The 21,225-nt window shown below is 43.5% G+C and overlaps 1 protein-coding gene across 1 annotated transcript in view; it reads right to left on the reverse strand.

The window, feature by feature from the left end:
- The window catches only part of UTP15 (UTP15 small subunit processome component), a 234,365-nt gene that overhangs the window by 119,758 nt on the left and 93,382 nt on the right, over positions 1 to 21,225 (reverse strand). The window contains exon 8 of the mRNA XM_078675269.1: positions 17,674 to 17,758. Within this exon, the coding sequence (XP_078531395.1) occupies positions 17,674 to 17,758 (85 nt within the window). The remainder of the gene's footprint in view (positions 1 to 17,673; positions 17,759 to 21,225) is intronic.

Genomic DNA, 21,225 nt, shown 5'->3' on the forward strand with positions numbered 1-21,225 from the left:
GACGCAAAAAACACGGAGGCCTCAGATTTTCCTTTTTGGCACCTTCACTCTGGAACTCCCTCCCGCTGGAACTGCGACTCTCTCCCTCCTACCTTCACTTCAGGTCTCTCCTAAAAACTCACCTTTTCCGCAGCATCTACACATAAACCCTCCTCTCCCCGCCCTCTGCCTCCCACCAAACAAAGTGACCAGCGCCAAGAAACCGTCCGGTGAATGCCGCGCTTTACAAGTAATTTTTACATTACATTACATTACAGGGGGTACAATTTACTAGGGAACTACAGGGGTGCTAAAGAAATTGCAAATTGGGGGAACAATTATACAGTTTTCGGGAAAGAAAATTGGCAATGGGGACCGGGATAGCAGGAACCCAGTGTACTTCTATCAAAATTGCATAATTTACCAGGGAAAAAGTGGGGATGACTGTCAAAAAGGCGCTTTTTCCTACAGTCAACATAACGGTGAACCGAACGTTGCGGTCGGTGGTTGCAGGCAAGTGTCTCCGCCACTTCAAGGGAGATACTGATGGGTTGGCGAAGTGCTGGCAGCACTCCGAGGCATTTGGAGGATGCACAGCTACAGGATGAGTCGGTTCTTTGCAAAAGTCGAAATAGAAGCAGGCAGGATTTGCCGCCAAATCCACAGCTAGTCTTCATGTCATTCTTGCCTTCTTCGACTCTTCTTTGTCCTCCTCCTTCCTGGGTCAGGTTAATCTGAGTTCATGATGTCCGGGGCCTCTAAAATACTGCCTTATGCAACCCTTACAGCGCAAGATCCAAACAGTTATGGACTGGGTAGCTCCAGCAACCCAGAATCAAGGGCATTCCTTGACTTGACTGGGTACTCCAGGAGGTTTATAAAGTTGTATGGTACCATGGTGGCACCCCTCATAGAGTTGATCTCCAAGAACCTACCAAGAAAGATAAGCTGGACAGTGATGTGCCAAAAGGCTATTGACACTCTAAACTAAACAAGGTGCTAATTCAAAAAGCTCTAGATTATTCTAAGCAGTCCATAGTGCAAACTGATGCCTCTGAACGTGGGATAGGAGCGGCCTTATCCCATACCACTGATGATGGCCATTACCAGCCTGTTGCTTTCATTAGCAGGAGGTTGCTCCCCAGAGGACAGCGTTGGAGTGCCAGTGCAAGGGAAGCATTTGTTGTGGTTTGGTCCCTGAAGAAGCTGAGACCATACCTGTTTGGTACTCACTTCCTTGTGCAAATTGACCACATGCCTCGAAGATGGCTGAGCGAAATGAAAGGTGAACACTCCAAACGGTTAGGTGGTCTATCTCCCTACAGGGAATGGACATTACAGTGGAGTACAGACCTGGGAATGACCAGGCCAATGCAGATGGCCGCGGTGTTCTGTATTGTCTGCAGTTTGCGGAGTAGGAACTGGTTGATTCCGGCGTACAGAGCATTTCCGTAGTCTAGTCTGCTGGTTATGAGTGCATGGGTGACTGTTTTTCTTGATTCGTGGGGGATCCATTTGAAGGTCTTGCGAAGGATGCGGAGGGTGTTGAAGCAGGTGGAGCCAACGGCGTTGACCTGTCGGGTCATGGAAAGGGAGGAGTCTAGTACAATGATGAGGTTCTGGGCATGGTCGGTGGGGGTTGGCAGGCTGCCGAGGGCGGTGGACCAACAGGTGCTGTCCCAGGCGGTGGGTGAGTGTCCGAGAATGAGGACCTCGGTCTTCTCCGAGTTGAGCTTCAGGCAGCTTCTTCACATCCAGGATGCAACATTCTTCATACCTTCCTGAAAGCGGAGTTTGGTGGTGACGGGGTCTTCAGTGAGGGAGAGGACGAGCTGGGTGTCTTCGGCGTAGGAGACTATGTTGAGTCTGTGCTGTCGGACGATGGCGGCAAGGGGGGCCATGTAGATGAGTGGGACTGAGCGATGATCATTAGGATACACCGCAGTTGAAGTAAAGTAATGTTTATTGTTTAGTTAATTAAAACCATAACAATTTTGAAACAAGAACCAAAAAGCAGATAAAAAAACAGTATTATACAAGAGGTTAAAAAAGACAAGAATTTAAATATAGTCACTTCGTCTCTACATAGGGTGTCTAAAATGTCCATTGTAAGTAGTAACAACAAAAAAAAAAGTCTGTGCCGTGAGTTAGCCCTCATTTAGCCATGCTTCCGAACCTTTTAGCACAGCTTTGTAAACGCTTTGAGAAATTTAATCAGTCTGCCATTCAATGGGGGATCGGAGGGGTTTAGGCAAGCCATTATTGCAGCTCTGCAAGATCTAATACCCCTCTCATTGAAGCATTTTTTTAAGAAGATCGCTCGCTCCTCCTGTAGTTTCTTGCATGTGCAGATTACGTGGATAAAATCTTCTTTGTAGAAGTTGCACAGCCGGCATGATTTGGGGCCTGTACGCAACCAGGCGGGCTGGTCAGCCAATGATGGTAAAGTTCCAAAACGTAGTGTCATAAGTTGCATTGTTACATTAATTGAAAATGTTTTGCTCAGGTATGCCGCCGGTGCAAGGGACTTATAATGGTTTAACACCATCCAGGCGTGCGACCTTGCTCTAAAAGTATTTTTATCCAATAGAGAGGAGTGGATTTTTGACGCCTTATTTACAGCTTGCTTAAAAGATAGGTACGGCAAATTTTTGTTCCATAATTTCATTGTGCATGTGGTGGAGAGGGATTTGCAGAGATATTGATTAAAAGGAGAAGATTTATCCTCATTTAATTCACACCAAAGGGCTTCGTTGATTTTTGATGTGGCTGCATTTAGTTTCAGGCGATACCAGGTTTTCACAGTCGCGTACATTCTTCCTATTTCTTCATTTATTAGACCAAATTCAAGGCGGACCTGGGCTAGAGAGGCTGACCTTTGTATGTGGAATACTTTTTTGTAGGTGGAAGCTATTAATTTATTTATGAGCTCTCCATCCTCACCGTGGAAGGCAGCGCTGGCGTATGCTAGAGTTGGCAGAATTTTTGCCTTCATTACAGTGAGCAAGGGTTTATAGGAGGGACCATTCAGCTTTTTAGCCAGTAAACTGAAGGCAAATGTTAGGGCACTTGTTCTTTGAGACATATACTTTTTTTGCTCAGTGAGGTTTTTTTAGAGTTGTCATTGTAGAGGCCTAGGTATTTGTATTTTTTTACTTCCTCTAGCTGAGTTCCATTAAGCCAAATTGTCTGTTTTCTTTGCTTTTTGCCACCAATCACCATAGTTTTAGTTTTACAAGTGTTTATTTCAAGTTTATTTTCTGAGATATAAGATGACATTTCATTAAGGTATCTTTGTGGACCGATCTTTGTTTGGCTCATTAACACCACGTCGTCCGCATATGAAAGATGCGAGAGCCTCAATTCACCAAGCTTTGGTGGATGGGAGTTAATACTGTCCAGCCTTTGAGAGAGGTCTGATGGAAACAGATTGAAAAGGTGTGGGGCCAGGACGCACCCTTGTTTTAAGCCTCTAGTGGTCGCCAGTTTCCTCGATAGCCTGGACCCTTCACCTATCTTGATCCTTAGCCAGGTATTTGAATAAAATAGCAATATGCCTTTTAGTACCCTGTCAGGGATGTCCCAGGCTCGCAGCTTTTTCCACAGTAGGTGACGATTGACACTATCAAAGGCTGCTTTAGGTCTACGAAGCAGAGGTAAAGATGTAATTTCCTCTGCTTGCACTTGTTCGTAATTAGTGATAGAGCTAAGATGATTGTCGTCGTCCCTAGGCCTTGCCTAGGCCTTGCCTGAAACCCGTCTGGTTATCCGGGATGAGGTTAAGATTGTCAGACCATGCCTTAAGATCTTCTAGCACCCGGGTCGCGTAGTATTTCGCCTCTATGTCCAGCAGGGCTATCAACCTGTAGTGAGCTGGGTTTGCTCTGTCACCTCCTTTAAATATTGGAGTCAGAATCGAACCTTTCCAATTTTCTGGTATTGTATTTATATTCTCTATTTCTTGGTAAAGATTAGAGAGGTAATTACCCCAAAACGAGATATCATGTTTAAAGACTGCTTGGGGGATGCCGTTGGGGCCTGGCGCACCGTCGTTTCTGCCTTTCTTGATTATGCGTATGACTCCTTCACTTGAGGGGGACATGTAGTTCGTTGGTGGTGTCGAAGAGGTGTTTCCCTCTATTGGATTTATTTCGACATCTATTTTTTTTGTGGAGTAAGGGCGTCTTCTGGGCAGATAGTTTCTATGGCCCCTTTGGGTTTACCATTTCCCACTACTGGATCGCAGTTGATTTCCGTGGGTTTGGAGAGGAAGTGTGGCAGTCTGATTCTTTGGGCACCACAGGAAGGAGCAGAGCTATTCGAGGGCGGTTCCGCGTATGCCGGCGTCGTAGAGTCTGGCAGCGATTGTGCAGTGAGAGACGGTGTCGAAGGCTACGGAGAGGTTGAGTAGGATCAGGGTCGCAGAGTAGCCTTGGACGAGAAGGGTGCGTTTGTCATCTGTGGCGGAGAGTAGGGCGGTCTCGGTACTATGGTTGCTGCAGAATAGGGATTGGGAGGGGTCGAGGATGGAGTTCTCTTCAATGAATTTTGTAAGTTGGACGTTGACGGTCTTTTTAGTGACTTTGGCCGCGAAGAGAAGGAAGGAGATGGGTCGGTAGTTCTTGAGGTTCGAAGGGTCTGCTGAGGGCTTCTTGAGCAGGGGCGTAACTTCAGCATGTTTCCAGTCATCGGGGAAGGTGCCGGTTTCGGTAGGTGGTGTTGATGGTGCGTCGTAGTTCAGGTGTGATGGCGGCTCTGTGGAAGATGTGCGGAGGGCAGAGGTCAGTGGGTGCTACTCAGTGGATGCCTTTAATGGTTGAATCAGTGTCTGCGGTGGTGGTCTGGGTCTAGGCGGACATGTTGCTGGAGCGGGGGGTGGGGGAGGTGGTTTCAGAGTCCGGGGTTCGTTTGTTGAAATTGTCGTAGAGGGACTTGATTTTCAGATGGAAGTAAGAGTTGAACTTGTTGCAGAGTTCCTGGGAAGGGGTGATATCCGTGGCCTCGCTTGGGGGTTTGGTGAATTCTTGGATGATGCTTAAGAGTTCTTTCGAGTCCGGCGTTGGCGGAGACCTTGTTCTGGATGAAGTTTCGTCTTCTTGATCGGATGAGATGGTGGTATTATGTCATGGCATTCTTGTATGTGGGGTGGTCTTACGGCGTTTTGCTGTTTCGACAAATCTTCTCTAGACGTCTGCAGGTGCGTCTGGAATCCTGGAGATCGACGGTGAACCAGGTGACCTTCCTGGGGTGAAGACTGCTGCGGAGGGGGGCTAGTTCCTCTGAGCAATTGGAGATCCATCTGTGTAGTTCTTTGGCAGTGAGGTTGGTGTTGGTCGAAGTGGAGGGGGCATCACGGTTGAGGGTGGAGTTGAGGTGCTCATCAGTGACATTGCTCCAGTTCCTTCGCTGTGGGCGGGGTGCAGGTTTGGGGGCGGTGTGTTTGTTGGTGTGGAAATGTACGCAGGGGTGGTCTGTCCAGAGGGGTTGCGTGGTGTGGCTGAAGTGGATGTTGTTACCACCTGCAAAGATGGGGTCGAGGGTGTGTCCTGCCTTGTGGGTGGGGGTGGTGACGAGCTGTTTCAGTCCGAGGTTTGCGAGGTTGTCCAGTTGGGTGGAGGAGTTGGGGTCGTTGATGTTGTCGAGGTGGAAGTTGAGGTCTACGATGAGTATGTAGTTGTTGGAGGCGATGGCGTGGGGTGTGACGAGGTTGGCGATGGTAGTGGCGAATACAGTTCGTGGTCGAGGGGGCCTGTAGGCGAGCGTGCCGCATAGTGTGGATCTGGGGCTGGTAGGTATCTGGAAGTAGAGGTGCTCAGTGGTGGACGGGGCGTCGTTTGTAGCTGAGGTGGTGAGTTGGAGGGAGCTCTTGTGTGTGATGGGGAGTCCTCCTCCTGGGCGGTTGGGGCAGTCCTTCCTCTGGATCTTGTATGTGTGAGGGATGGCGCTGGTGATGTCGGGGCTGAGGCAGCTTTGGTCCAGGTTTCTGTGAAAAAGGAGAGAGGGTGTTGAGGAGGTTCTAGATCTTTACGGCGTGTTTGTGCAGGGAGCGCACGTTGAGGAGGATGCATTTCAGGGCTTTGGTGGTGTTGGCATCCAACGTTTGGGTGGTGTCCGTGGGAGTGTGATGGCAGGAGAACTGGAAGTGGGTGGTGTTCAGCGTGGACAGCTTGCAGTTATTGTCTCTTCCGGGGTTGAGTGCGAGGAGGGCAGCTGAGTCGTAGCAGTGGATGCTCAGAGATCCAGGGTCCCTGGCACTGGTTGCGGAGGGGTGCAGATGGTCTTGCCTTTGGTGCGCCAATGTCGCAACCGCACAACGGCCGCCATTAAATAGTAATGGGAGGAGGGAAGCTCAGATGGCAGGCGGGAGTGGTGACGGCAAGGAGGAGGGGCCGCAGGAGAGCAGCTGCGGGGAAAGGGCGGCAGGAGAATGGGCACATAAAAAACAAAGGCACAGGCACAGAAAACAGTACAGTAAATACAATTAGAACTACTTACAAAAGATAGCCAGTCACAAGGGCAACAAGCATTTGCAATGCAATAGCTTCCGCATTTGAGAGTTTGAGCTATTGGCATTGTAAATGACAATGCCTTTTAATTATGTTTTGGGTTTTGAAACATAAATAAAACATAAATAAATGGCATTGTCATTTACAATGACAATAGCTTAAACTCTTGCAAATGCAAGACCTATTGCATTGCAAATGCTGGTTTGTAAATGCACCCCATTCACAATAAATAACCATCAATTTGGACTAACCGCTTGGGTTTCCGAGCCGCGTGCGGCCTGGCCTTAAGTGCTTCAACGACTTGTCAGACGTAGATAGCACAATATAAAAATAATTATAATCCATACAATAAAACAGGAGGTGTCTATGCAGAAATAGGATGTTTTCTCCTTCAAAAAGTGGTAGTCGGATTCTGAATGGGTGCTTGCACCGAGAATAAGATAGATGTTAAAAGAGATGTCTGCGCAGGAATAAAGGTACGTCACTGAAAGGGGCGGGGGCTGCACCGAGGGAAGAGGGCAAGCATAGAGCCCGAGCTATCTGAGCAGCAAGGGGGCCTCCCCTTTAAACGGGCTTCATGCACGAGGAAAGTAGGTCTGATCAAGAGAACCCGAGTAAGAAACGAGAAAGAAGCGTTTAAAATTCAACAAGAGGCGCCCACAAAGGTGCATCTGCCACTATTAAAGAAGGGCCCGCACAAGAGGAGGTGACCCTGAAGCAACACATAGGCACGTCACTAAACAACAGCCCAGGTGCCCTGTAGTAAAGGAGACCAGAGCAGCATTAAACTTGAGGGGTGGTCTGCCCCTAGTGAAAGGGTACAGCATTGAACAGGAGGTGTGGATTGAAAGAGAGCCGGTAGCAGCACGGTGCAAGTAGCACACCTGGGACATAACAAGAGAGGGATGTGACAGAACAAGAGGAGAGGGATGTGACATAAGAAGAGGAGAGGGATGGGACATAAGAGGAGAGAGAGAGAGAGAGAGAGAGCGAGAGAGCGAGGGAGCGAGGGAGGTACCACAAGAAAAGGAAACGAGCAGATTGATTTAGAAAGAGGAGGCTAGAGGAGCAATAAAAGGCGTAACGTTTTAAAATAAAAAGAGGTGCCATGAGGAGAGAAAGAAAGGGAGAGCAATTTAAAAAGAGTTGGCTGAAGGAGGGAGAAAAAATAGAGAGATTTAAAAAGGTGGCTCGTATAGAAAGAAGAGGTAGAGCGATTTAAAAATAGGTGCCTCGAAGAGAACCAAAAGGTGGCGGTTTAAAAAGAAATGTCTCGTGGAGAAAGAAAGGACGTAGACATTGAAAAGTGGTGCCCAGTGGTGAGAGAAACGGTAGAGCAGCCTTCTAATAGGTACTGGGCTTGAACCAAAAAAGAGAAGTTGGAAGTGCCATCATAAAAGCAGGTGCCTGGTCAGAAAAAAGGGGTACAGTTCCGGAGACAGGTGTCCCGGATGTAAAGGCAGGGTTGCACAAGAGGTCAATGCCAGCAACACCCCCTACCAGAGCCCCTTGAAATGACGGCAAAGGTAGCTAGCGGCCCACCCAGCAAATGGCACAGAAGACTGCGCCCTGTGGAGTCCAAGAGAAGGGGACATCAGAGCACAGGAGCTGCGCAGCCTGTCGACAGGGGAGGGGACGCTGAAGGAGGGAGGAGGAGGAGGCTGCAGATCTGTGTTGGAAGCTGCTAGCCCACAGGGAGCCCCCCCAGCCCCGAGGGAGGGTAAGGGGCAGCTGCAGCATCACAGAGCTGAGCTCTGCTGCCACTCGGTGGCTGAGCCAGGATCACATCCCTGACTGAGGGAGATGGCAGAGGAGACCCGTCCGGACAGCACTTTCATCACCCCCAGGAAGAGCCCCCTGCACAGCACGACCGGATCCGCGACGTAGACTTGGACGGCAAGTTCGAGGTAAGACCCTAATTATATCATATATAGAACTGCCCGGCCCCGACTGTCCCCCCTACCATTAACGAGCCCTGAACTTTTCACGTTAACGGGTTTCAGTCTGGGACTAAGCAACAGTTGAATCCCAGTTAGCCCTGCCTGACTCGAATCCTCTGCGGCTTGTCTTTGTTTTCTGCTACAGCCAGCAGTCACTTCCGAAGGCAACTTCGCTGCCGCTTTCCTGCTGTAGTGCTTGCAACAGCAGTCCGCATCCTGACGGTTTCTGTGGAAGTGGATTTGGGGCGGGGCAGAGCCGCTGTCTAACTCCAGGGCTCACCTCTCTGCAGGTGTTCTTCCGAATGAGGTCCAAGTTTGCGCCTGCGCCGCCCCGAACTGGAAGACGAAGAAATGAAAGAAAACCAGCGCGGTCGGGCACTGATAAGCGGCATTGGAATGCACGAGCCATTCAGGAAATTAATTAAAGGAGCAGGTGGCAAGGAAACCGGACACCAGACAGATGGCCCTGTGCGCCCTGCTGACTCCCCAGCGTTACCCTCGCAGGAGCGAGCGAGAGCATATGGTGCCGATGGCTCCCGCAAGAAAATCGCCAAACATGCACGCATTGCAATAGAAAGCAATGCAATGCGTGCACGTTTTTGGAGAGAAAATCAGATCGATTACATGAGGTCCTCTCCTATGCAGCACATGCGAGACCTAAAAACTGGCATAACGATGCAGATGCGCAACAGAGGAACAGCAGAGGCAAGGCTCAAACCTCTACCAGCCACCTCTCAGCTGCACAACAGCGGAGCTGCTGGTGGAGAGAGCAAGTCTCTGACCAGAGGTCGTGCTTGCTCACCCTTGCAGCGGCCTCCATTAAATAGTGAAGGGGGGAGGGAAGCTCAGCTGGGAGGGGCTGCGGGGGAGCAGTGGCGGAAAACGGGAGAACGAGCACTTTAAAAACAAGGAGAACAGAGGAACAGCAGAGGCAAGGCTCGAACCCCTACCAGCCACCTCTCAGTGGCACAACAGCGGAGCTGCTGGGGAAGAGAGCAGGTCCCTGACCAGAGGTTAGAGGTCAGAGGCCGTGCTGCGAAATCACCTCTAGTGCTCGGATATAAGGAAGAGCAGGATACAAGGCATCAGTCCTAACAAACTTTGAAAAAGTGATAGGTAGAATGCTTCAATTAATCTCAGACACTGATATTTACTCAGGCCACATTCCAGTGCATTATTATTTACCCCTGTGACACTCCAGACTCACTGAATGAGGCCTAACAAGGCCAAACTCATTCTGGTGTTGCTTGTTTTCTGTTATTTTAAAGGGGAATGGCGTGACAAGGGCTGGATTGTTCCTATTTGAATAAGGTTTGTCTGCAGAGGCACAGTGGGCCAAAAAAAATGAATCAGTGCAATATAAAGAGGTCTGAGTGACTGTTACTGTCTGAGGTTTATGTTTCTCAGTTGTCTCCCAACCAAGGAAGACAGCAAGCAGGCCACCCCTCCTTGACTCCTCCAAGTCCATTAGCATTCCAATTCCCAGGTGGTGTTTTTTTATAGCAGTAACTCAGCAGTGATTGATGGCAGGCAGTGAGCTTATTCTTTCCAAGCATCCACATGGGGTATTTCCAACCTTTTCAGCAGTTCTTCTGATGTATGACTAAAACAATTGCTTTATGAACAACTGATTCACAAACCTAACAGTTACCACCATTGTAATAGCCAATTACAGGGGACAGACACCATGTCAAGAGTACGGAGTTGGATGCAGGTTTACTTGTGATGTGTGTGCACCAGAACGTCCCCGATATTTGCATTCCTTTTGATAGTGATGGAGCGAGCCGCTGAATGAAATTTCGTTCAAACTCGCAAAGTTAAACTACCATAAAACTGTAACCGTATTAACAAGCATGAGATGAAAAGTATTAATCAACTTCGTTTTAAAATACATTTACGCAGAAACACGAGGGGCTAACTTATGTGCTCTATGTTGCAATTGCAAGTGCGTGGAAAATAATAAACTAACCTTGTCTATTGGCTTTGTCAACATTAAATGCGGCTGTTTAACTAATGGCATGTGCTTATTTGTGTGCTTATGTTATGTCTTTTCTGTGGCATTAGCTCCTGAAGGATCCTGCGGCCTAAAAGAAGGTAGATATAAAATGCAGCTTTGTGTGTACAGCTAGGTAACATAAATTAACGGGTTAATAATTAGCAAAGGGGGTGGGTAACAGAATGGGTCTCTATACTCTAACTAATGTTTTGTGTTTGTTTGAATAATAGTTTCCGAGAGAGGCTTAAGGCCTGTAAAAGATGGCGTTTAGAATCCTGTCCAGAAAGGAGCCTTGCACAGAAGTGGAAACTTTTACCACATCGACAGTTTTGTCAGAAAATGCAGTTAAATAAGTTGTGCTAAACGTGCTCTTGGAGAGAAAGATTCAAGGACAGGAAGCGGCAAGATTGCCAAGCCAAGGAAGTCACGAACTGTAACTCGAGTGAAATGTTTCATTTTCGAGGAAGCAAAATGACACGAAAGCAAAGGACAATAGAGCTTAAGAAAAGCTCGATCTAGGTTTGAAAAACGGTGATGACACATTATGGACTGACAAAAGACAGCCAATGAAAATTCTGGATGGCAAAGAAAAGTGTACATTTTGAGTAGATTAGCTAGTTAGAAAGGTATAAAACCTGGCCCCATGGGCAGGAGGGCGCTTCTCGCTTTCCGATTCCTGAAGGGCGTGACGTGCTGTTGGACTCTTTGGCGCACATAAGGACAGCAGACTTTTAAAGACTATTCTTTTTAGGTGGAGCGAGTTTTAGACAGGGAAATTAGAATTTAGGGAATGGAAACTGTTATTTGCTTTTAATTCATGCGAACTGATTTGCCTTTGAAAAGTCTAATAAGTCTTTTCCTTAATAAAATGCTGCTTTCATTTTGCTAATAAAATAAAGATTCTTAATCGAAAATGCTCTTTCTTTGAATAATAAAGTAAATAAAAATTAGATTTTGAAACGACAAGCTGGTCTTGTTTATTCATGGTCTAGTTACCATCAGTTGATCCATTTACCTTAGTGACTTAATTAAATGATAAATGTTTAAAACCATGGTAAGAAATGATAATCTGCAGTTGTATATAAATATGTAAATAGTTTTGTGAATAGTTCCGATTAATTAGGTCACATGATTCAGTTGCTCAAAAATTGTCTCGTTGGTTTATGGGCCTTTTTAGAGATTCATGATTAATGGTGAGTATTGTGGTGATAGGTAGTGTTGGTGAGACAGTTTTTCATTAGGAGCGCTGGATCAATAGCAATTATAATTTTTTCGGTTAATTATCTTTAATGAGTTACTCAGGGGATTGAAAGACTATTCTGGTGTCACGAACTTGGGGAGCAGAAAGGCTCTTTATTGGGGACAAATAAGCTCTTTTATAGCCTTCTAGTAAGGACATTTGGGATAGCCTCATGCAATTAGCCTTTGTCAAACAGCATCTGATTCAGCAAAGAAATCATTAGTGTGTGTATAGGGTCTGTATAACCAGAGAAAATACAATACATGTAAGCATTTTTCTGTTTTTCTCTAATTTTATTGTAACAGTATTTGTGTTTTAATCCATAAGGATTTGTTATTGAATATGTTGCACAACATTAGTCTTCCTGTACAAGTTCCTATGATATAGTTACCTCAATTTCATACTTGACACTCATATTTGCTATTTCAGAACAAGGTGGCCTTTGCAAGTATAAATTTTGTTAACTATCTTGCGTTTTGTACATGTCTTATTCTCGCAAGGTATTTATATTTTGACTGAGTTTGCCTAAGCTCCAATTATGTAATCATTATTGTTTGTCTATGCACTTTTCTAAAACGACAGCCCTTTCCAAGTACATCTGCCCCTCCTTGTCCTGAGGATGAGCCCGTCCAATTCGTGACAAAAGAGGCAACATTTCAATATTATTAAGTCCCACAGGCGTAAGAAGAAAATTTGGATCAGATGTATTTACTGTTGCTCTCTTAATATACGCTCACTCAGCATCAATGTGCCGTCTACACTCTCCCTTTCCACCATATAACTCTACCATCATTTTTTAATTGAGAAGGATGGAGCCAAGGAAATATAAAATTATAAAGTAGGAATACTTTTTTTTTTATATACATGTCTTCCAGCATTTAACACATACATCACAGTTGCTTCAAAATATTAATTTTGCGTGGCTTAAAACTTTGTGAATGTTTCCAAATGATTTTCAGTACTTACACCCAGCTCCCACATGGAATACTGGGTTGTCCTGGTGTCCTACACTGAGATTGAAAAGTTTAGATTAAAAAACAAAGCTCCAACATCTTAGACTGAACTGGCAAGCCACAACACTACTTGCAGCAGAAAAATACGATTTTGCAAATTCTCATGGGCAGAGTCATGAGACAAGCATTTGTTCCAGTTGATAAACTATTGAGCATTAATGATAGCGTCATATTGGAATACTGCAAGAACTTATCTTATGTGGTAACTTCTGTGTTTCATCAGGTGGGAACTGAAGTGATATCAAAAGAGAAAGAACAAGCTCATGATCTGTTACCAGGAGACTGGGTGAGAACAAAAGTACACCGAAGAAGAAATTGCCTAGTACCCAGGTGGCAGAAGGCAAGACAGGTGATACTTGTCACAACAAATGCAGTTAAGTGTAGAGGATTGAAGAGATGGGTTCATGCTAGTCACACCATTCGTGTGCCACCACCTGAAAATCCTGACGAAGGTGATACAACAGCTGATTCAGATTCTGAAGAAGAACCTGAAAGAAATCCAGATCCTGAAGATCGACAGGGAAGTCGACATCTGGAAAATTCAAATGCGAATGAGGCATTGAATGAAGAAATTGAAGAGGTTGTGATACAAGACTCTGAAAATGATGAAGATCTGCTAGATCAAGAAGCAGAAAAGGAGTCTAAACAAGAAGTGATTCAAGATCAGGAGAGTATTGAAAAGCAGATTGGAAGCTCTGGAAGAAGGAACGAAAATTCTGAAACTGGTGGATTGGGAGTAATTGAAGAAGAAGAAGAAGACAAATTACCAAGTACCAGCTATAAGGATGATGTTCCTAACAGAGTGAAGCTGCCGAGTAAAGAAGTACCTGAATCTAGAGCTGATATCACAGAAAGCGAATCAGATGAAAGTGATGATGAATCCAAAGTGAAAAGATCAAGAAAAAGAGCTTGGAGAGTAGAGTGTAATCTAAATTAACCAAGGAAGAAATTATCAAGGAAAGGAGATAATTGGCCAGATGAAAATGAGTGCCTAAAATTCAAATTAGTGAACAGATCAAAAGAGCAAGTTAATGAGGTCTCAAGTCAGAAGGGAGGAGACTCAGATAAGAAAAATCAAGCAGGAAAGAAAATAGAAGTGATTAGCAGTAGAGCAAAGAGAATAATAAAGCCTAATCAAAAGTATAAGTCACCTGAGTGGACCTACATAATTATCCCACCAGTAGTGGAAGCGAATAGTAGTAGTCAAGAAGATTTAGATGATACAAGTGATAATGATTGATTTTGTTCTGACACAAGATTGAAGAAATTGTGTTAGGTGACACAAGGTCGAAAAAATTGTGTTAGCTGGAAAAACACATTGATGTAAGACGTAAGGTCGTAAGACGTAAGGTCGAAGAAAAGCTGTTAAAAGATAGTAAAAAGAGGGGGGTGTATATTTAGTGATTTTTAAATTTTTGATTTTTTTTTGAAAGGCTCTTGTTTCAAAGTAAAGATGCCTTCTACTAATAGCAATTCGAGATGTTCTATTTTAAGAAGATGTTGCAAAATGTCTTCTATATGTGTAATTTTAATAATTTTGGTTTGGTTGATTTTAGCTGTCATTTTTCCTTTTGGAATTGATAAAGAAATGTATAAAACTAACATGACTAGTAAAGTTGTGGTCAAACAAGATAACCATGATATAGTAGGCAAGACTAATAAATCATTGAGCATAAACCAGAGATCCACCAAGATAGATCTGTTGGAGATTTTTCTAGTAATACCTTTTCAAGACTTTTATCTGAATATGTTAAGGTGATGGATGTGAAAGATTGCTACATTTGTGTGAAATTACCTACTTCTGTCTCTGAGGGTGTGACCTATAACATGCTTCCTCTTACTTATGGCATTGCCTGTAGTGTAATAGCTAGTTTGTTTTATCAAACAGGTAGTTTAGAATATTACTACTCTAATTTTGATGGGATTTTTTTCAAATTTAAAAGTTGATAACAGCCTGAATAAACTGAAACATGCTAAACAGATGAGGGAATTTTTCATAGTAACTAATGAACTTACGTTTGAGTATGCTTTTAGAAATAATCTAACATGTAAGTTTAGAACGGAAGAAAAATCATTTTTGAATATGGTTGAAGAGAGAAGGGCAATCTACAAGCGAAATGAGATGCTTAAACAAACCAAATCTAAATGTTGGCAGATTGAGGATGAAAAGCTCAATGGTAGAACTGAGAATGTTGCAATTAATATAGATAAACCTGTAAGCGGAAAACTTTGTATAAGGAGAGATAACACGTTACTTGATAATTACTTTGTAGGTGCTAGTCAATGTGAAGATACTTATCAGATCTTAGGGGGATGGGGATTTAAAGGAGGCAAAGATCCAATTTTTCCTGGAATTTATTTTGTGTGTGGGAACAAAGCTTATTTCAATCTCCCAGACCACTGGTATGGGACCTGCTATGTTGGTTTAGTTTTTCCAAAATTTTTAATGTAGATAGAAATGTAAAGGGTTCATTTGAAATTAGCAATCATCTGAGTAGATTCAGAAGGGAAAGCTTTTCAGAAATTTTGGGTGACATATTTGGTGCATTAATACCTATGGTAGGAATAACCCTGAATGCAAACAATATTAGAAAAATGTCTACAATTGTGGATAGATTGTCTACAGATACTGCTAGCGGATTTCAATTAGTGAATACAGAGCTTATTGCTATGAGAACGATGGTAATGCAGAACCGTCTGGCATTAGACATTCTGCTTGCAAAACAAGGAGGAGTCTGTGGAATTTTGCATGTCCAGCATTGCTGTACATATATTCCAGACAAGAGCCAGAACATAGAGATGTATATCAAGAATATAACAGAATTACATGCTGAGATAGAACCTATAGAAGATGAACATTTTTCAGAAAGTTTGAGCAAAAGATTTGCAGCAATCAAAAACTGGTTTCAAGAGATTGGTAGTTCAATTTTAGGCAAAATACTTTGTCCTTTAATAGTCATAATCACAGTGATACTATTGTTAAAAAATTAGTTGCATGATACACAAGAGAAAGAAATATGTAAGGGAAAAGAAAAGAATTTATAAACTCAGAAAAGAAATAGAATTAGAAGAGTGTCGCAGATCTCAATATGAGAGTTGCAGACAAACAGCTGAATCAAAAGTTTAGAAATACTAGTACAAGAAAGTCCAAAACATGTTCAAGGGTTGAAAATTTTCTAAAAATTTTGGGTGTTATTTGGTGATTTTCAAATCACCAGATGAGGGAGTTGATGGAGCGAGGTGTTGAATAACTTTTTTCAGACTCGCAAAGTTAAACTTCCATAAAACTGTAACTGTACTAACAAGCATGTAGTGAAATTATTAATCAACTTAGTTTTAAAATGCATTCATTCAAGAAAACACACGTGGGACTAACTTATGTGCTTTATGTTGCAAATGCGAAGAAAATAATAAACTAACCTTGTCTATTGTCTTTGTCAGTATTAAATGCGGCTGTTTAATGGCATGTGCTTATATGTGTGCTTATGTTATGTCTTTTCTGTGACAAAAGCTTGTGGAGAATCCTTGCAGTCTAAAAGAAGAAGGTAGATATAAATGCAGCTTTGTGTGCTCAGCTAGGTAACATAAATTAACGGGTTATTAATTAGCAAAGGGAGAGGGTAACAGAATGGGTCTCAATTCTATAATTAATTGATGTCTTGTGTTTGTTTGAGTAATAGTTTCGAATGAGGCCTAAGGCCTGCAAAGAAATGGCGTTACGAAAATCTGTCCAGAGAGGAGCCTTGCACAGAAGTGGAAACTTTTGCCACGTTTAAATTTTTTACAGAAAATGCAGTTTAATAAGTTGTGCTAAAACGTGCTCTTGGATAAAAAGGCTCAAGGACAGGAAACCAGCATGATTGTCAAGGCAAGGAAGTTGTGAACTGTAACTCGAGAGAAAAGTATCTCTTTGAGGAAGGGGAGAGGAGTTGGCCTAACAGCTAGGCGCTCGACCTCGGAATCTGGGTTCGAGTCTCGGTAACGACGCCAAAACCTCCTGTGATTCTGGCAAATCACTTAATCTCCCTGTGCCTAAAAATTGAATGTGTGTCCGTCCTCATGTAACGTAACTGGTGCTATGTAAAGCGCTCAGATACCCGATTCGGTTCTGGTCTAGTTCGCGCTATATAAAACTCTGCAACAAAAAAAAAAAAAAAGCAAAATGACGCGAAAGCAAAGGACAATAGGGCTTAAGAAAAAGCCTGGACTTGGTTTGGAAACGGTGATGACCTAACGTGGACTGACATAAGACAGCCAATAGGAAACCCGGATTACAAAGAAAGTATACAAATGTAGAAAAGTTTAGCTAGATAGAAAGGTATAAAACCTGACCCCATGGGCAGGAGGGCGCTTCTCGCTTTCTGATTCCTGAATGGTGTGACGTGCTGTTGGACTCTTTGGCGCATGTAAGGATAGCAGACTTTTAAAGTTTATTCTTTTAGGTGGAGCGAGATTTAGACAGGGAAATAGAATTAGGGAATGGAAACTGTTATTTTGCTTTTTATTCATGCTACTGATTTGCTTTAAAAATGTCAGTCTAATAAGTCATTTCCTTATTAAATGCTGCTTTCATAATTGCTAATAAAATAAATATTTTTAATCGAAAATGCTCTTTCTTTGAATAATAAAGTCAATAAAAATTAGATTTGAAAAGACAAGCTGGTCTTGTTTATTCATGGTCTAGTTACCATCAGTTGATCCATTTGCCTAAGTGACTTAATTAAAATGTTATATGTTTGAAAACCATGGTAAGAATAGATAAACTGCAGTTGTATATAAATATGTAAATAGTTTGTGAATAGTTCTGATTAATTAGGTAACATGATTCTGTTGCTCAAAAATTGTCTCGTTGGTTTATGGGCCTTTGTAGTGATTCATGATTAATGGTGAGTATTGTGGTGATAGGTAGCGTTGGTGAGACAGTTTTTCATTAGGAGCGCTGGAACACTGCAAATCATTTAATAAATAATTGAATGAGTAAAAAGCTAAGTGAACTTACTGCTAACGCAAGACTCAGGACTGGTGCTGCATAGTCAAAGCTGTGTACTACTTTATAGTTTGTTGTACTGTAGATCTTCACATGTCTGTTAAAAAAAGTACATAAAACATGATACAGACTCTCTCCAAAGCTCTTTACAGACTTCTTTTTTTTTAAATTTGTTGTATTAGGAAAAGACACACTTTCATTTTCTGACCAACACAAATTCATGTTACATTTCAACTCTCAGCCAGAAAATCACCTTCATTGAAAAAATATGCCATTTTAGCAACAGCCATTTGTTCATTTACTCACCCTAAGTTACATGTCTCACCACATAATTAGTTTTGCTTCACTACTGCACCATACTTTAAATGTCAACATCACTTATTTTATTGCATTATTTAGTGGCTTTACATACAGAGAACAGGGGCTAGGAAGCTCTTGGAGGCCTTTATGAAGCAGCAATTTCTACAGCAGAACAAAAGATGTATGATCTTATAGTTAACAGTGGTACAAAAAAAACTAATTATATAGTATATTACAGTTTTTTTGGGAAAGCAATAAAATTCAGTAAGGACAACAAATAATCAACAAATGATACTGCAGAAACACAATATAACAAATATATGCTGCACGGTGGGTTCCGCCCATGCAATCCCCCGAGATTTTTCGCTCGTGACTGCCGGGTTTCTGGACTTTTACTGTATGGAGACTCACTACCTGAGTTTTACTCATGGTACATTCACAGTACATAGACAGAGTGCTGATCATCAGTGTTCCTCTTTTAAGGTAAGGCAGCTGCTGAACAGCTTGGGTAAGAAGCTCTGGCCTGCTTACACGTGAACAAGTGTGTAAACAATTTACAGAAGGTCTTGGATATGTTACTACACCTATTTAAAGCCCGGGAAATCATTTTCTTGTGGTGCAAAGATCAAAATAAACAAGACCTCATAGTTTAACTGTGAATAAAATTCACATCAGCAATATACAAAAATTTGATCAGCAAACACTAGCTTGTATAGTCCGAGACACAGGACAAGTATATGTGACTTTTAGAGTATATCCATGTGTATTCCTTCCCTATGTATAGAGATAACTCTAATCACTAGAATATGCAGTAGTCCGCTATGCTCTCTACCATTCCTATGTGACTCTTAGAGTATATCCATGTGTATCCCCTCCCTATGTAGATAGAGATATAACTAGTATATGCCTAGAGTATATCCATTTGTATCTCCTCCTTGTGTGACTTTATCTCTTGTACATTTGCAATTTTTCCTGTTGGTACCTTTTTTGTAACGCATGTAATCCTAAGTCCGTATGTTTTCAACTGGATCTTATGTAAAGCGCTCTGACACCTTCGGGTAAAGTTCGCGCTATATAAAATTGCACAAATAAAGTATAATAGCAGACAGCTACGAAGGAAATTTTTCAACCAATTATTTATTCTTTTTTTCTCCAAAGGGTAGCTAACGCGTTTTGTCCTTCTTTCTGACTTTTACAGGGCTCCCACAGAAATCTTTCATATGCACCGATGTATGTGCTCCACAGTTTTTGTTTAAGGTAAGAGGTCTTCTTCTGGAACGTGAACGGCTCCAAAAGGTCCAATTATTGGATGTAAAGTATAGTATTATCCTGATCAAGTTTTTTTTGCCATAACAGACCTCTGCATCAATTTGATGGGATCAAGGCATAAGTCCGCCTTCCTCCAACTTTTCTCTGTCTGTGTAGTCACGTGAACAAGTGAGTGTGCACTTGCATGGGCTGCTTGTGTGAGAATACCATCTTGGGTACCTGGTATCTGTGCACAGGTAACCTGACGCAGAAGGGGCCATTCAGGGCTCGGTACTGACCTGGGCTAGTCCTTATGTGAATAGGCATGGACAGGGTAGATCTATAGTGGTTACTGAAGTTCTGCGCTTCTTAAACTGTATTGGAAATTACAGGTGAAATCTGAACTAAATTTCTTAGGTTTCCCACTGAACGAATGCCCAGCCAGAAGGCACCTGGTGTCACTGCAAGGATGGACAGATGGACTGAGGGACTCCGACTCCTCCAGCTGACCCCCAAGATTTTAAGTCTCTCAATGCTAGTGGTGCAAGCCCCCTTCTGTCCCAGGTGGAATAGCTTTTGGAATGCATCTGCTGGGAGTACACTGGAGGGCTCCATAGGGACTTCTGTGAATTGGTGTGCAGCTCTGTGACCCCATCAGAAAGGTTACCATTAACTCTGCTGATACAGGTGCCCAGCAAGTCAGCCAAAGCATGGGACCTAGGGATTGTGGCCGGGAGTGCCCTGCTTGTTGGCTGAGGGACTGTGAAAGACACCCCATCTAACAATGGTCCTCAAACAATACACACACTTTAAGAGTAAAGGAGCTCTGAAGAACATGCCCCTGGTGGCTAAGGCTGATTCCCAGTGCAACTGCACTAATATGGTCCCAAAATGGCATCAGAAGCTCGGTCCCCAGGGTGAGAGGGAAAATTGAGCATGTAACACTCTGCTGTACATTTCTGCAGAAATGACATTTCCCTGGGGATGGGGTGCACGTGGGACTCCCGCCCCGAGCAGGGGTTTGGCCCTGGGAACAGAAAAGGACAGCAACTGTTAGGCATGCACCCCATATCCTTGGGTGGGGTAGAAGGGCGCACCAGCACACTTTCTCCTGCGCTTGACCAGGAAAGACCCAAGTTGCTCCCACCTGTGGGTGGGAGCCGAAATGAGTATTGCTGGCTTCCACCTGAGGAGTGAACAAGAGAGTGATGCAAGCTCCCGGTGCTGGTGAGGTAAGTTATATAGAGTGTCCACTGAGGCCACAGGGGCCTTGTGCACCACTACCACCCCTGCAGTCCCAAACAACCCTCAAAAGGTCATGAATGTCCCGGGTGGGACTGAGGCACCCTAAAGAACAAATGAAAAGTGTGGAACAAGGACTCCATGGAACAAAAAAGAAAGGCAATGCGAGGCGGCAAATCAAACATTCAAGCCTGTAGACATGGAGCACACCCTAAGCTCTTGCAAGGCTTCAAATTTGCATACTGACTTTCTGTGGTTCCCCACCAATGGTTGCTTCAGAGTAACTTCGGGCCTACAGAAATGGAGTACCCACCACCCCCTCAGTCATGCGTAAATATATAAACTCTGTCTACCGGGGATAGTGTTTTTGTACCTGGAAGATGCTTTTGCTCCTTTCAAAGCTCTCCCTTGTCTCTGCCTTTGCACTTGGGCTTGAGAGTGCAGAAAACTCTATTGGTGGATCCTAGAGCTTCGAGTAAAAGTAGATATCATGGGTTAATAGATGTAGTGAACATTGATAGTGTCCCCATTGAGTTCAGTAGTTTATTTTATGGATGTGGCGACACTGTGACAAAGCCAGTAGACCTGCCCTATTGATAGCAACATCCCCTTATATTGTGATAGTGCATGTAGTATAGGTGGAGGGGTACTAGGGTTATAGGGTTCAGAAACCACTATGGGTGTAACATGAAGTGAGGATGTCAAAGATATTTCCACCTACCGGATTGTGCATATTTGTAAATTCATTTGTAGTGTAGAGTGAGCCAGCGTGTG

Source organism: Lissotriton helveticus, chromosome 2_1, assembly GCF_964261635.1.
Source record: "Lissotriton helveticus chromosome 2_1, aLisHel1.1, whole genome shotgun sequence".
NCBI classification, from domain to species: domain Eukaryota; kingdom Metazoa; phylum Chordata; class Amphibia; order Caudata; family Salamandridae; genus Lissotriton; species Lissotriton helveticus.